This window comes from Lissotriton vulgaris, chromosome 1_1 (assembly GCF_964263255.1).
Source record: "Lissotriton vulgaris chromosome 1_1, aLisVul1.2, whole genome shotgun sequence".
NCBI classification, from domain to species: Eukaryota; Metazoa; Chordata; class Amphibia; order Caudata; family Salamandridae; genus Lissotriton; species Lissotriton vulgaris.
In genome coordinates this window covers 374,217,507-374,232,330 of record NC_141685.1, presented here as the reverse complement: position 1 = coordinate 374,232,330, position 14,824 = coordinate 374,217,507, and the positions used below count along the sequence as shown (strand labels likewise).

Here is a 14,824-nt window from a genome sequence, read left to right as displayed (position 1 = left end):
TTGCTTGTTGAAGTTCGACAGTTTTCACCCTAGACAATTGAGGGAAAACTTACCTTTCGGGCAGTTTTTATGCCTTAGACCTAACTGCTCCAAAAAACAGGACTATGAGGTACAAGCTAAAGAGCAAAGTGCCAAACTACTACAGAGAAGTTACACCCGGCATGTAATATCAAAGGAAAAGAAGAGGCATCTTATAACAACAGAGATGCCCTCCTGGAGACAAAATCCAAGAACCAGTCTGCAATGGATGCAAATAGGAGACCGATCTGCATCACAACTTATAATGTGGCCTCTGACAAAGTATCTAAGATTGTGAAGAAACACTGGAAGACTCAACAGTGGTGGTCTGAATCTGACACTACCAATGTTTAGTTACAGAAAAGGAAAAAACCTGAAGGATTTACTGGTCCACACACACCCAAAGGAAACAGCTGGCCCAATACGCCTCTTGCACCCTCTACCTTTGGGACACTATCCTTGCACGAGTTGCAGCGTTTGTCACTTGACCACAGCAACGAAGCAGGTGGTTTGCAACAACGGGGTAGTTTGGGACCTAAGAAATTTCACGATTGTAACTCGACAGGTGTGTGTACATGATCACCTGTACGTGTAATCTACACTACATCGGCATGACCACTAGGAAGGTCAGCACACGCATAGTCGAACACCGTAGCAACTTCAGATGTAAACATTCTAACACAAAGATGACTACCCATTTCTTGGAGAAAGGCCACACCCCGAATCACATGCGTTGGGTGGTCTTAGTCTATGCAGATACAAGCTAACATGGAGAGGAAACTATTAGAAAAGGAGCAACGCTGGGTTTTTAAACTGCGTTCTCACATTGATGGCTTGAATGATGACATCCCTTGGGGACAATTCACTTAAGGACAAACTCCTTCATAAACTGTAAAACGATAGGTGGTCATTTACTGTGGCGTAGGGTTAATTCTGATCACCTACATCTGTTTTTTTGTCTGGGAGCAATCAATGAGAGCCCTTGATCATCCAGGCACTATGACCATATGAGGTGATCACACTCAGTGGCACTAGTCAACTAAACAACGGACTACAATGTCTACACAACGGAGTACTCATGCTCAGACACCAATCCGGCATGGGAACATCATTTGACTGCTGGCAATATTAGAGCCCACTTCTAGCAGACTAGATCTCCAGTTCTCACTGCTTTGTATCTTTGGTACACAAGGGGGAGCAATGCACTTCGATTACCGACATTTGTAGTTCATAAATATGGTAATTAGGGGCTAGAATACAGCGTTTATCATTTTTTTCAGGTTTCTTTCTAAATTACATTATTGAATGCACCAAGAGCAGTAGTGCATTCATAAATAATTATCGTAACCCATAACAAATGTTAGCCACTACATTTTACTTCGAGGAGCAGTATCACCCTACTCGCAAGATGGCCGCCAAACGGGACGCACAGCCCCGTACGCTCTATGCTCCGCAATGACAACGCAGAAATGCATCTTTACATACAGCCCACGGACGCCGGATCATTAATGTTCGGTCCGGAGGGCAACTTAGTAGGTGTAATTGCCGGAGGTATCCTGCTTATCAAGTAAGTGCAGTACTAATCGCGGGTCCTGATGGACCGCGGCGCCCAGGAGAAGGTCCGGATCACTAACATGGGCAAACACGCTGATCCAACGTTTCTTTTCTAAGCAGAGCAGTTATGCTCAGAAAGCTAAACACTGCGTTTGTTTGTTTATTTTTCTCCTCACTAGAAAGACGGGATACTTACCCCTTCGAGGGGCATAGTTAGGCCCCGTTTCCATGTATGTAACCAAATGTGTTTATGTGTGTGTACTGACTGTTTTTTACACCGGGTGTTAACCACGTTTTTTCTTCACAGAGAAACTTTTTAAACACGCACACGGTATCTGGGACATTGTGGATTACCAAACACAGATAATGTGCTACATATGTAGTGTTTGGTGCGCACAGTTGGGTTTCTGAGACCCCGTAACAAGTATACTATGTTTTTTTTCACAGGAACCACATGATACAATTTGTTACGGAGGTATCATATGCATGCTTTATTATTTGCATCATTTCCTTATATTAGTTATATTTATTTATTTGTTTTTTTATTCGCTAATTGAAGCATCTAGTTGGAGTGGCGAACACAGGGCTGGTCCCTGTGTAGTCCTGAGGAAGTGCTAGGGGGACGCACAAAACTAGTTGACAGATTGGAACTGATAGGTACACCTGGATTCATTGACATTTAGGTACCCTAATCATTCTACCCCGGTTTTAACTATACCACCTAGGAGCTAGAATAAAAATTGTTTAGAGCTTACTAGGCAGGTCATTTTAATTCATCACACATAATCCACTCCACCACATCACAACCTTGCACCACACATAGTCTATTATTAAAGTGCTCCTACGTAACTCGCAAGTCGTAGCACGCCCCAGTCCGTAGAGGGCTGGGAGGACCCCCATGATGAAGCATGTCGCCATGGGGCAACCCTGGTGAGTGAGGGGACACTAAGAAAAAGAGCAATCTCTCCTTTTCTTTCACTATACACGCTATTCCAACCCCAGTGAGCGTTGCGAATTGGACATCATTTAATAGCTAGGCTCTTGATCTGTTGTAGATATTTTTTGTGACTTAATGAGCATTCATCCTCAGATCAGGCTAGCCCTTCAGGAGGATCTTCTGTCACAGCAGCAGGGAAGGGTTCTCCACCTGTATCTGTCAAATCTGCACCTCCATGCTTGGAGATTGAGCGGCGGCAGTTGATGGAAGTCTGTAATGTTATTCTGGTGGCCAGTCGGCCCTCAACTAAGACGGTGCACGCCTGTTGTTGGAAGAAATTTGTATTATATTGTAGAGAAAAGTCTATTTACCCTCCTTCTTCTTCTCTTGCTACGGTCCTTTTGTTCATTCTAACCCTTGCCCAATTGGGCTCTGCTTTAGGAACTCGTAAGGTTTACCTTTTTGCTCCGCCTGCTTTTTTGTGGCTGCCAGACCAGCCCTCTCTTTTTAAGTCTCCTATTGTACATATATTTCTAAAAGAGCTGTCTCATTTGTTTCCACACACGCCCTTTGTTATGCCACAGTGGGACCTTAATTTGCTCTTCACCTACCTGATGTGTGCTCCTTTCGAGCCTTTACACAATTGTCCTGACCATCTGTTGACCTACAAAACAGCCTTTTAGTGGCAATTACATTGGTCCGGAGGGTGAGTGAGTTGCAGTAGCTATCTTGGTCACCTCCTTATCTAATGTCCTTTCCAGGCAAAGTGGTGCTTTGCACCTGGGCTTTCTTTTTGCAAAAAGTTGTGACCCCATTTTATCTGGGTCAATCAATCACATTGCCCACCTTATTTACTCCCCCCTCCCCATCCCTCTAAAGAAGAGGTGCGTCTCCTCTGGCTGGACCCAAAAAGAACATTGTCATTCTACCATGGCCACACAAGAGAGATCCAGGTGGACAACCAACTCTTTGTGGGGTACGTGGGAGCCAAAAGGGAAAGGGCAGTGCAGAAATGACCATCTATCTCTGAGTCATTCTCTGTATCAAGATATGTTATGTCCTGGCAAAGAAGCATCCCCCTGAGGGATTAAGGGCCCATTCCACCAGGGGAAAGGCTGCGACTAGGGCCTTGGCTCGGGATGTCCCAGTCCAAGACATATGTCAGGCAGCAATGTGGGCATCTTTGCCCCACGTTTGCACAACACTACTGCCTGGATGGTAATCTCCGCAGGGACGGGCATTTCTAATTTTTTTAATAAGAAATGCCCCCACCACCCCCCCTCACTACCGATTCGTAGGTGCAGCGCCACTGTATGCGAAGGGAGTGAATTAAAATCCCATTTTAAATACACCCAACTTAGTTACTTATACTGTAAATGTTTATCCCCATCTCGGCTTGCCAAAATGTACCCTGAAATCCCCTTTTTAGGTCTCGCCTAGCTATCGCGTAAGCGATGCTATGCACGATATTTAGTAAGGGGCTTTTGAAAATGATCCCAAAGGCTGCAGGTGGATTGGGTACAGTGCATGTGCGCCGGGCACGTGCACCATTTGTCAGCCTGCGTGATCCTTTTCGCGGCCGCTTTGATGTTCTCAGTGAGCCGCGCGGCCTCTGAGAACATCAAAGCGGCAGCGAAATTGATCATTCTTCTCTCATTCCTTTCTCCGTTTTGTGTTCCAGATAGTTATTCTTCTCCACCTTTGTTTCTCTTTCTCTCATACCTGTTTCCAAACTTTTCTTCCCATTTACTTTATTTTCATTTTTTTCTCTTTTATGTATAAGCATTTTTCTCTCCTCATTATTTTCCCTCTTTCCCTCTTTTCATTTTTCTGTCTTTTCATTTCTCCTCTTCTACTTTCCTATTTTCATTCTTCTGTCTGTTCTCCTTTCCCTTCTTTCCATGTTTCTTCTGTTTCAGCTTCTACTTCTCTCCTTCCCAGATGTCCTGCCTCTTAATTCTGTTTTTCCATTTGCTGTCTGTTCTGCTCTTATCTCCCCCTCTGCTTCTCTTCTCATGCCTTCACTCCATATTACGCCACTCATTTGTTTTTTCTAACTTGTCTTCTTTTCCCTCTCTCTATTTCACTCTTCCAGTATCTCAATTTCTTCTAATCCACTCCATCACTACGTGTCCCTCTCCCTCCATTATTCATTTCCCCTCTTCCCTCCCGCCCATTCTCTTCTCCACTTCCCTCTTTCTGTTTCCATCTTCTCTAACCCCTTATCTCTGGCATCAACCAAATTTCCCCCCTACTTCTATTCGCTTTCTCTCTTGCCGGCTTCTTCTATTTCCCTCTACTATTCACCCCTTCCCTTCTTGCTGTCCGCCCCCTTTCTCGCCCCTTCTTTCTGCATTGCTTTTCTCTGCTATTTTATTCTTCCGGCACTCTATCCCTTTTGTATTTCAATCTTTCGTCTCGCCGTGTTTTCTTTCACCCTTCCCTCGCTCCCCACTCCCTTGTGTCCGCTCTGATATGTTCCTTTGAATAAACCCATTTGCAGAACGTTCCCTGTGCATTAAACTGCCTTGGGGTTCCTATTTCCTATGTCTGTTTACATTTCCCTCCCCCTTGCTCGTATTTTTCTCTCCATCCTTCGGCCCTTTGATGCTTGTTTCTTCCATATCCCCTTACTTCACACGCCACCCCCTCCCCTTGGTTAATACAGTCAGCCTGTTTCCCTCTGAACAAGCTACAGTGTCCATGTTGTGCAGCCTGTCCCCCCCCACAGGCCTCTCTTTGTGCAGTGGGCCCTGACCTCCCACATTCCTGGGAGATTTACCTTTCCAGCCCCCTTCCTCTGCCTGGGCCTCCGACTGCAAATACCCTGCTTTGTTTAAGTGGGAAATCTAAAAGTGGTCATGAATATAAAGCTGTTTTGATACCACACATTTCTTTTGTGGTGAACGCCCGCTTTAACCACCTATGCATCAACAAAGCACTCTTCGTGTGTTTTTTTTAGTAATTTCCGTAGCGAACAAGCTGTGATGTCTGGCGCGGTCACAATTAGAGTGCGTTGTCTCCAGATCTGTGATATATCTACTCAGACACTGCAGTAGCTCCAGAATCAGGCTGTCTGCCTGCCTTCCTGCTCCCGCACGGTTACCCGGCGGTGCAACCACAGGACAGTGGCTACATTCCCCGCGTCTGCCCCACAACACGTTGTTCCCCATGGGGGTTTCCCACAGCCTGGTCCAATTAACAACTACAGGGACCCAAAGGTATGAGGCATCGCAGAATAAGAACGGACGTGGTACAGGTAGGCTTTTTTTTAAAACTTATTTATTTGTTTTCACTTTTATATAGCGCAAGGAATCCGAACACTTTCAATCAGCAACAATTGTATTACAGTTAGACACAAGCTTAGCATTAAAGAGAGTAGGACTCCCCAGTGCACCCTGGTGTGAAGCTACCTGTCTCACAGGGCAGCCCTGTTTGTATGACAGCGCAGGGGATGCACTGTATTTTTCTCCTTGCACAAATCAGCACAATAAATTCATTTTGATGCTGCACTGTATGAAAAAAAAGAAAATATGGGCCTCGTTTACCATGAGCACGAAAGTAAAAGTGTGTAGTTTTGGTTACAGTGCTAACATGTATGTAAAACTCTCTCCTCGCTTTTTACTATGCCATATATACACTGACTGGCTACATAACAATTACACTTGCCACATCTCTTACTACCCCTCTCTCATCTTCTTTCTTTATCTCTCTATCTCACTTTGTTGTTTTTGTCCTCTTCTTACGTATTCTCTTTTTTGTCTTCTGTTTTCTCCCTTGCCACTCTTCCTTGACCCTCTTTCATTTTCGTCTCCACAACGTTACTTATCTCTGTCTTTCTGTGGCGCACACACTGCTTTTATCTCCCTTGTCCCTAAAGCAAAGGCAAATCCATTGCTCAGTTTAACAAGCATTTGCAATGCAATAGGTCTCACATTTATGCAAGTTTAAGCTATTGGCATTGTAAATAACAATCCCTTTTATTTATTTGTTTTAAAAAACAAAACATAAGTAAAAGCCATTGTCATTTACAATACCAATAGCTCAAACTCAAGCAAATGCTAGACCTATTGCATTGTTTCATATTGTTTGCAACTGTCCTTCCATACAAACTTTTTGGAAATCCTCGACAAACTTCTTAAAGTACTTGACAGGCAGACAGTTGCCCTTGACAATGGCAGTGTGCCTACTGGGCAGAATTGCACATCGCGAGAAAGCCGAGCACATGTCGCTGTTTATAGATCGTGCCCTACTCCTGGGCGCGCACAAAATCACAATGAGATGGAAGGCTGCCACAGCTCGGACATTTGTGAAATAGTTACAGGAACTGATGAAATGGTGCACTGCGGTAATTCATGTTACGACACACATCCATTTTCAGCTGGGCAAGGAGCCATTGATTACAGAATGGGGTGCGCTTCTGTTGGCTTTATAGGCTAAATCGGATGACAGGCTACCGTGAAACCTGATGCCTGACCCTTGATGTCTGCAGTACACTTTTGTCACAGGACACTGGTCACGACATGCTCATGGACACACCTAGATAAATAGCAGACATTGGCACGAACAGTGTTAGGGCGGTGAAATACCTGTTTCTTTAGGGTTAATGGCTTCATTGACATTATATGGCAGGAGATATGGACGTTCTGTTAAGTGTTTGGGGGAGGGGGGTGGAGTAGTGAGGTGGGACTTGAAAAAATGTCTGAGCTCGGATATGCGCCGGTAGTGATGGGCATGGGGATGTTATGTATCTGAGGTTGCAGGGATGTTTCATAACTGCTCACACAATGTATGACTTATCACAATGTCATTATTCGGATGTCTCATGACCAGACAGTTATAAGAGCACATGTGATGCAATGTTTTTTAGCAATGTACAGCTGTGTATTTATTTTACTGAATGTAATAAAGAGTTACACAAAAAATAAAAAAGGGCAATAGACACCAGGAAATTGGAGACCGTCTCAACCCAGGCGATTCCTGCCTGGTAGCTCCTACTTGCTTTTGAACTAACAATGGAGCCTAATACTACGCTAACGGAGCATGCAAAGTTTGTACTAATTCACACTTCGCAAATTGCACGTAGTACAGTACCAAAACTGTGCTTAATCACGTAGCGTAGCAGCTAAACCAACAACATCCTCAGATGCTTTGAAAAAGCAATTTTAAATGCTTAAAAGCACATAACCAATTCACAAGAGTGAACTTTTACAGTGAAAGCATTAGGCAATGAGAGAGCTGATGATTTTGGGGTCCCCTCTAACCTGGGGGGGGGGGGGAGGACCAAGCAGATGCCTTGAACAGAAAGAGCATAAACAAAAAGCACATTTTGTTGAACTTCAGTGGTGGTCCCATCCTCTTAGGCCCGCCCCAATCACAGTTATTGGCAAAAAAACAATCCCAACTAAATGCCCTGCAAAGCATTATGAGACGAGATTAGCAGTGGGCATTTAATATTATAGTATCCAATATCAAACTAATTCTACGAAGAGCTGCAGTTCACCTAGTCGTTACTAGAGGTCCCTCACGAGTCAAATGCAAAGCATTGAAATTATTCTTACATCAAGCTGCAGTTCCACTAGTCGTTACTAGATGTTCCTCATGAGTCAAATGCAAAACCATTGAAACCCTTTCATCAAGCATTTGCATTTGACTCGTGAGGGGCATCTAGTAACCACCAGTTGAACTGCAGCTCTTTGTAGAATTATTTTGATATTGGATACTATATAACATTCACTGGCCACTGATAATCTCATCCCATATTGCTTTGCAGGGCCTTTGGTTGGGAATGTTCTTTTGCCAATAACTGTGCTTGGGGTGGTCCTAAGAGGATGGGACCACCACCAAATCGTTCAAAAAGATGTGCTTTTTTGTTTGTTTTCAAGGCATCTGTTTGGTACTCCCCCTAGGCTAGGGAGGATCCCAAAATCATCACCTCTCTCACTGCTTGCTAATTTCCAGTTTCACTTTTGTTTAAGTACTAAATGCACTTTAGCATATAAAGATAGAGATACTTATTTTATCATAACTGGCACTGTGCAGGATGCCATTTGCAATTATTTTGCAATTTTTTTACAGTACAGACAAATACACAGTGTCATCAGCTACGCTACGCAGACTAAGTGTACTACGTGAAGTTCAAAGTATACTACGTGAAGCTACGTGTAGTGCTGCTTCGCAAACTACGCCCAGTCTTATTTTGAACACCCTTGTAGCCCTCAAACTGAGTTGAACGCTTCATTTCTTTTTTCATTCTCCTGACCAACTTTTTATTTTCACAAGTGATTGTGATGCAGGGCTAGCTTATTCATTCCACCGTTGTCCTATTGATTTCCTGGTGTCTATCTAATTGATATTCTTGGCGTATGAATCCCTTTTGCCCGATGTCTGTGCACATTTGCTAGAAGGAAGGAAGGTGTCAGTAGCATTCTGAAGCATACAACTGTTGAAGGTGCACAGTTTGGAAAAAATGGATTCCACCCTACTTACTTTTGCAAGCACTACGAAAAAAATGCTTCATTCTGTGGTACTGTAGTTTGCACAAGAAGAAACCGGATTGCTTACATGATTGGCTGTTTACTGTTGCTTTATCTCCTTTTAACTTTCTTACATTTTCGTACTGTCTACCCACAGATTGAGAATTGGAGACTGCTGAGACTTATGAGTATAATGGTACCTTTTCGTTGACTGTTTTGCTCCCAGTCAGTTAGCCTCTGTCTTTCCCACTACCCCACTATCTACACCGCTGACATTAATCCAAGCAATCTGCAGTATAGGCTCTTTCGAAAAGAGATAGCCAGTGATAGTACACAAGTGTGTATGAGAGGCATGGCTACTTTTATATGCTCACGCATGTGAAGTAACAGCCTCAAAAAGTAGGGTATTAACAACTTAGAGAAGTAGATGTTTATTCTCTGAGGACCTTACAGCTTAACTGCAGGTTGCTGATTAGAGAAAGCCTAAACACTATAGTGGTGGAGTCACTAAGAAGATAACTTACCTTGTTCCCAAAAATATATTGGGGCAATTCAGTTTAAATACGGATGTTTTAAAATCTATACTTTTATGAATCTGCAAATGGTCATTTTTAATCTACAAAATGTAAACTTTCTTAACTAATCATAGACCTTAAGGGTAGTGTACTACTCCACTGGCATTCATTCATTCAAGCTAGTCTGTTTACATGCTGTGAGCTCATCCTAAACACCTTTTCCATACCTCCTGAGATGTATGAATTGTTTAATTGCACCCACGCCTCAATTATATACATTTGCCTACCATGCTTGTGAGAAGTTGGCCTGATATGTAGTGCTCACTATTCTAGTGATCACTGTGTATCATTCCAAACGACCCTTATTGATGATTGGTTGTAAGTCAACCTTATAGACCAGCTATCCTAGTAGCATGGACAAGAGCAGTCTTTAGGCTAAACTCTAGAGGGCGTGTTAAGCCAGCTGTTATACCATCACATATACCCCTTGAACATCAAGTGAAAGGACACCACACAAGTTGTTATGAAAATAAAAGGATATTTATTTATAACACAACAGCCCTGGACTCTTTATGAGGACAGGGTGCTAAGCACAATACAAAACTCTTAAAGAAATACTACAAGTCGCACAATATACACAAATGCCCGAGGGGCACGAAAAACCATATACTATGGAAGTGGAATGCGAAATTACTAGCAGGTAAGTACTACTCTCAGAGACCTTGGAATCGCTAGGCCTACAATGCTGAACCCTTAGATTAGAAGCAGGAGGTCTAGGAACGCCGTGTGCAAAGTGGGAACTCTCACGCGTAATGCGGGACAAAGTCTATGGATACTAGTAAATGCAAAAGTTAGTGTTCTCGGGCGAACCCGACTAGGTAGGTCAAAAACGAAAGTGGATCTAGACACTTAGAGAGTTGGTCTACGCTGGAGCACCGTGGTACTCGGTTTACCTAGCCCAGGGGCTGCGGCTGCATAGGGTTCAAGTGTCGTCGGGAATCCTCGTTGACGAACCAGGAGCCTGAAGTGGAAGTTGCTGGCAGGCGACCAGTGAAGATGGTTCGGGCTGATCCAGGGACGGATCAGTGAAGAAGAGTACCTGTAAGCAGAGGGGACCAAGTTCTGAATCACTAGCCAGTGATTAGGTGGGCACCAGGATGGCACCGGACGAGGTCACTCAGCCAGGTGAAGAGGTGACACTGGATTCTGCTGCTGCACGGACCAGGGGCGCTGATGTCGACCAGGCTGGAGGTCTGCGAGCTGTCCCACGTCGGATGTCTGCTGCTGACGATGCTGGATCCGGTGAAGGAGGCAACAAGCCTTGGCTATGGCAAGCCCACGTGGCGACACAAAATGGCGTCTTGGGTGGACCAGGAGGGTCCGACGAAGGTCCCCTTCAGGAGGAGACTAGGGCCAGTCTAGAGGAGCTAGACCAGCGGTGAAACAAACGTAGGACGTCGTCTGGAGGGTCACTAGCCAACGGGCAAGTGACAGAACGTGGCAAGCGACACAGAAGCAAAAGGGCCCCACGCAGATCTGGTGGATGCTGGGGGGCTGGTCTTCGGTGCTCGTGCTGCTTGGGGTTGGGGCTTCTCTTACCCCAATGCACCCACTCGAGCGTCCCTCGGCGGTCGTGCTGGGTCAGTGTCATGCTGGTTCTGATGGTCACCGGGTCCTCTGGTCTCGTCGCACCCACGGTTCTCAGCTGTGCTGTAGAGGCAGGTAGAGGTCAGAGAGGGCAGGGAGTCCGGGTCTTGTCGAGCTGGGCAGTGTGGTTCCGGAGGAAGGACGTTTCAGCAAATCGCAAGATACTTAGTTGGTGCCTGCTGCTGCAGGGTGACTACTCCTTAGTCACAAGGGAGAAATCTTGAGAAGAAGTCGACAGTTCCTTTCGTAGAAAGTAGTTTCAGGATTCAAAGATGATCTAATTTGGAAGGGTCCCCGCTCCCACCTTTATTCTAAAGAAAGGGGCTGGTACGCGACTAGGTCCTGCCCATGAGTGGGACCAGGAAGGGGGGTGGTTACACCCCTCTCCTTTGTCCAGCCTTCCCCAGCTCAGGGGCTGGTGTGCCCCTGGAACTGGTTCAAACTGGCAGATGCACAGTGAGCACCGGGGTGCCACTTGCAGTCACCTTCCTATTCAGCCCTGCCTACCTAGGATACACAAAACCCTGTCTGGGATGGTGCTAGCACCGCCCCTGACAGGAAACCCTTTGTCCAAGCTCCCCTCGCTGGAAGGACTCCCAGCTGCAGGGGGTCAGACTTGTGTCTGTGGTGGCAGCATCCATTTTGTGATGCTGAGGCTCGAGTTAACTTTAACCGGGGTTCACAGTTACATACATGTCGTGTCCCTCTAGAAGGGTGGAATGCTAACCCCGTCGCCAGAATTGGCGAGGGGTTAGTATTCCAATTCGTATGACACCTTACTCGACATGTTTTGATAAAGCGATACCAGAGTTGGCAAATAACCGCGAGGATTATAAGGCACTTAAGAGTATATGGTACGCGTTATCATAGAACAGCTATTAGGACTTGGTTCCGCAAGCTGCAGACGGGCTCAGCTCATGCCAGAGCACCATCTCACATAATTCCAAGCACTCTGCCTTCAGGTTTGTCAAAGCCTGCCATAGGAGTGACTGATAGGAATACATGTGTCTATTTTAGGGTTAGAGATAGGTATACTATATCTAAAGCAAAGGGTGATTACACCACCTTGCCCCAGCTGTCGTGCAGCCAGTTGTGTCAGATTTAGATGGCAAGCCAGGGGTGGCATAATACATGCTGCAGCCCCTGGTAGGCCCTGGGTACACCTATGCCCTGAGTTACAGGGTCTGATAAGGTGGCCCAGTACCAATTGGTAAATGCACCTAAGGTACACGTGTCAATTTAGAGAGAGAACAGCTAGGCTGTGGGTCTGATTAGCAGGCCCACAGCCAGAGAAGTCGTAAACCAGTGAAGCAAAAAGCAAAAATCTGGGGTGATCATAGGATTGCAGACCCTACTCTCCTACAATGCTTGTCCTGGAACGGCTCTCAGGTGAACTTTGCTGAAACTTCACCATAGCTTGACTTCACTCCGTACTGTCCTGGTCAGCCGCTCACCTATCCACACTGCCACGCTCCTATGGTGGAAGTGCAGTGCTGCCTTCAACAATCTCATTTAATAGGATCCACCATCTGCCCAGTGTTTGTAGTCACAAATGCAAAATTCCTCACACATGAAGCCAAGGTGGAAATAGGGCATGGTAAAAGCTGGTCTTCCCTATCTGTCTGAGAAAGTTGTGCTTCAAAACAGGACAGCAGGCATCTGTCAGCTTAGTATTTGTAAGCAGAAGGGTCCCTACCCCAAGCGAATAAAAAGTGGAGATTAGGTCATTGAACTGAGAGAATTTCCCACAAAATAGTAGGTAAGTGATAAGCTCTTCAAACTCTGAATATCCCCAGACTCATTGTGTTGCCAGTTTGACCACGTTATGGTTAATGCTCAACTATGTACTTAAAAGATGCATGTGCTTCTATTTTTCAAGATGTTTTGTAGATTACTTCTTTGTTAAGACTGTCAGTTAATTTGCCGTAAAATGGAAAACCTAACCTGCAAAATTTGTGCAATTAATAGAAAGTATATTTTTTTGTTTGCAGCTGCTGTTTAAGCTCATAATTAGCCATCTAGCTAATTTCACTTGTACACCTGATGTTTATAATATGATAACGGAACAGCTGAAGAAGACTTACTTTAATATCCTGATCAAACACGAGAAGCTGGCAAAGTGAGTACCTCCCCAAAAAGTTTGTAACCATGATTACCTACTTTACAGTGGACTTGTCTCACTGAGAATCAGATTCTAGGGTACTGTGTTTTCCAGAAATGGATGCAAAATCTAAATCCCTCTGTTGTTGTCTGTTCTCCTTCAATACAATATGATCGTAAGCAGTTCGATTAGATGCGAACAGATGTTCTAAAAAACGGTTTCATGAATACCTCTGTTTTGCTCCTGGTTATGGGGTTGTTGAAGCCCTCTGTGGCATATTTTCTTTCTAAAAGACTGAAGTAGCATGACAAGGAAAATGAAAAAGAATAAATCTAGCTCCAACATTTTGCTATTTGTATTCTCACCTGTACAATTTGTTTTTGCTTTGCTGGATCCTCACCATGTCAAGAACCTAAAATATTCCTGCTTATGCGCGGCAAATCGGAACATTTTCTTCATATATTAAAGTAAAACTGCAGTTGGAGGTAGGCACCTCATTGATGAACAGTCTGGTGGCACTCCCTCCAATATATAGACAGTACAGCTCGTCCATCATTTTTTCTGAGCAGGAAAAAACATTTTTAAAAGGCCTGAAGTCCTCTTTGCAGCACCTAGCTGACAATATGTGCAACAGTAGCATAAATAACCTTTTAATATTGCTCTTTGTTAGGCACATTTTTCCCTGCAATTTTCCTTATCAGGTCACAGTCACAGAGAACCATACAGTACACTATTTCTTTAATGAATCCAGCAGCTTGCCTGTCCCGGCAAGCACTGTACTGGAGTATTTGCCTCACAGCCACACTTGTTTTTTTTCCGCTCGTGCTAAGAGGATCTCAGAACACTTCAGGGATTAATTATTCCGTTTTTCTTTAAGGTGTATGACAGTATTTAGGTTTCAACTTGTTAATTTGATATTTTCAACTTTTACCTTTCCCTCCAATTAGTATCTTTGAAAGGATTTTTCTCACAGAAAACACCTTTTTTCGTGAAATGCCTTTAAGTGGAAGGAAAAATGCAGCTTCAGACTCTTGCGCAGTCTGCGATGTGCCTTCCACCCACACATTCAACAAGCATTTACAGAGCAATAGGTCTCGCAGCATTAAAGTTTGAGTTATTGGCATTGTGTATGACAATGCGTTGCATAACATTTTTAGCAAACTTTGAATTGGTGAGCAGTGAGAGTGTGTGCAAGAGTATGCTGTTGCTCACAGCTGTTATTATTCACACAGCTCTGATGATGCACCTAACGCACGAGGCTGACGCAGTTATTATTCACACTGCTCTGATTATGCACCTCACGCACGGGGCTGACGTAGTTAGTATTCACACAGCTCTGATGATGAACCTGAGCACGGGACTGACTCAGGTATTATTCACACAGCTCTGATGATGCACCTCAGCACTGGGCTGACGCAGTTATTATTCACACAGCTCTGAGGAGGCACCTCAGCACGGGGCTGCTGGCAGTTATTATTCACACAGCTTTGATGATGCACCACACGCACGGGGCTGACACAGTTATTATTCACACAGCTCTGATAATGCACCTCAGGCATGGGCTCACAGTTGTCCA

At 44.6% G+C, this 14,824-nt stretch overlaps 1 protein-coding gene across 4 annotated transcripts in view; it reads left to right on the top strand.

The window, feature by feature from the left end:
* The window catches only part of NRDC (nardilysin convertase), a 2,107,381-nt gene that overhangs the window by 1,211,858 nt on the left and 880,699 nt on the right, over positions 1 to 14,824 (top strand). For all 4 annotated transcript variants that reach the window (XM_086952436.1, XM_086952435.1, XM_086952433.1 and 1 more), the window contains one exon: positions 13,139 to 13,266. In XM_086952436.1, coding sequence (XP_086808562.1) covers positions 13,139 to 13,266 — 128 coding nt within the window. The remainder of the gene's footprint in view (positions 1 to 13,138; positions 13,267 to 14,824) is intronic.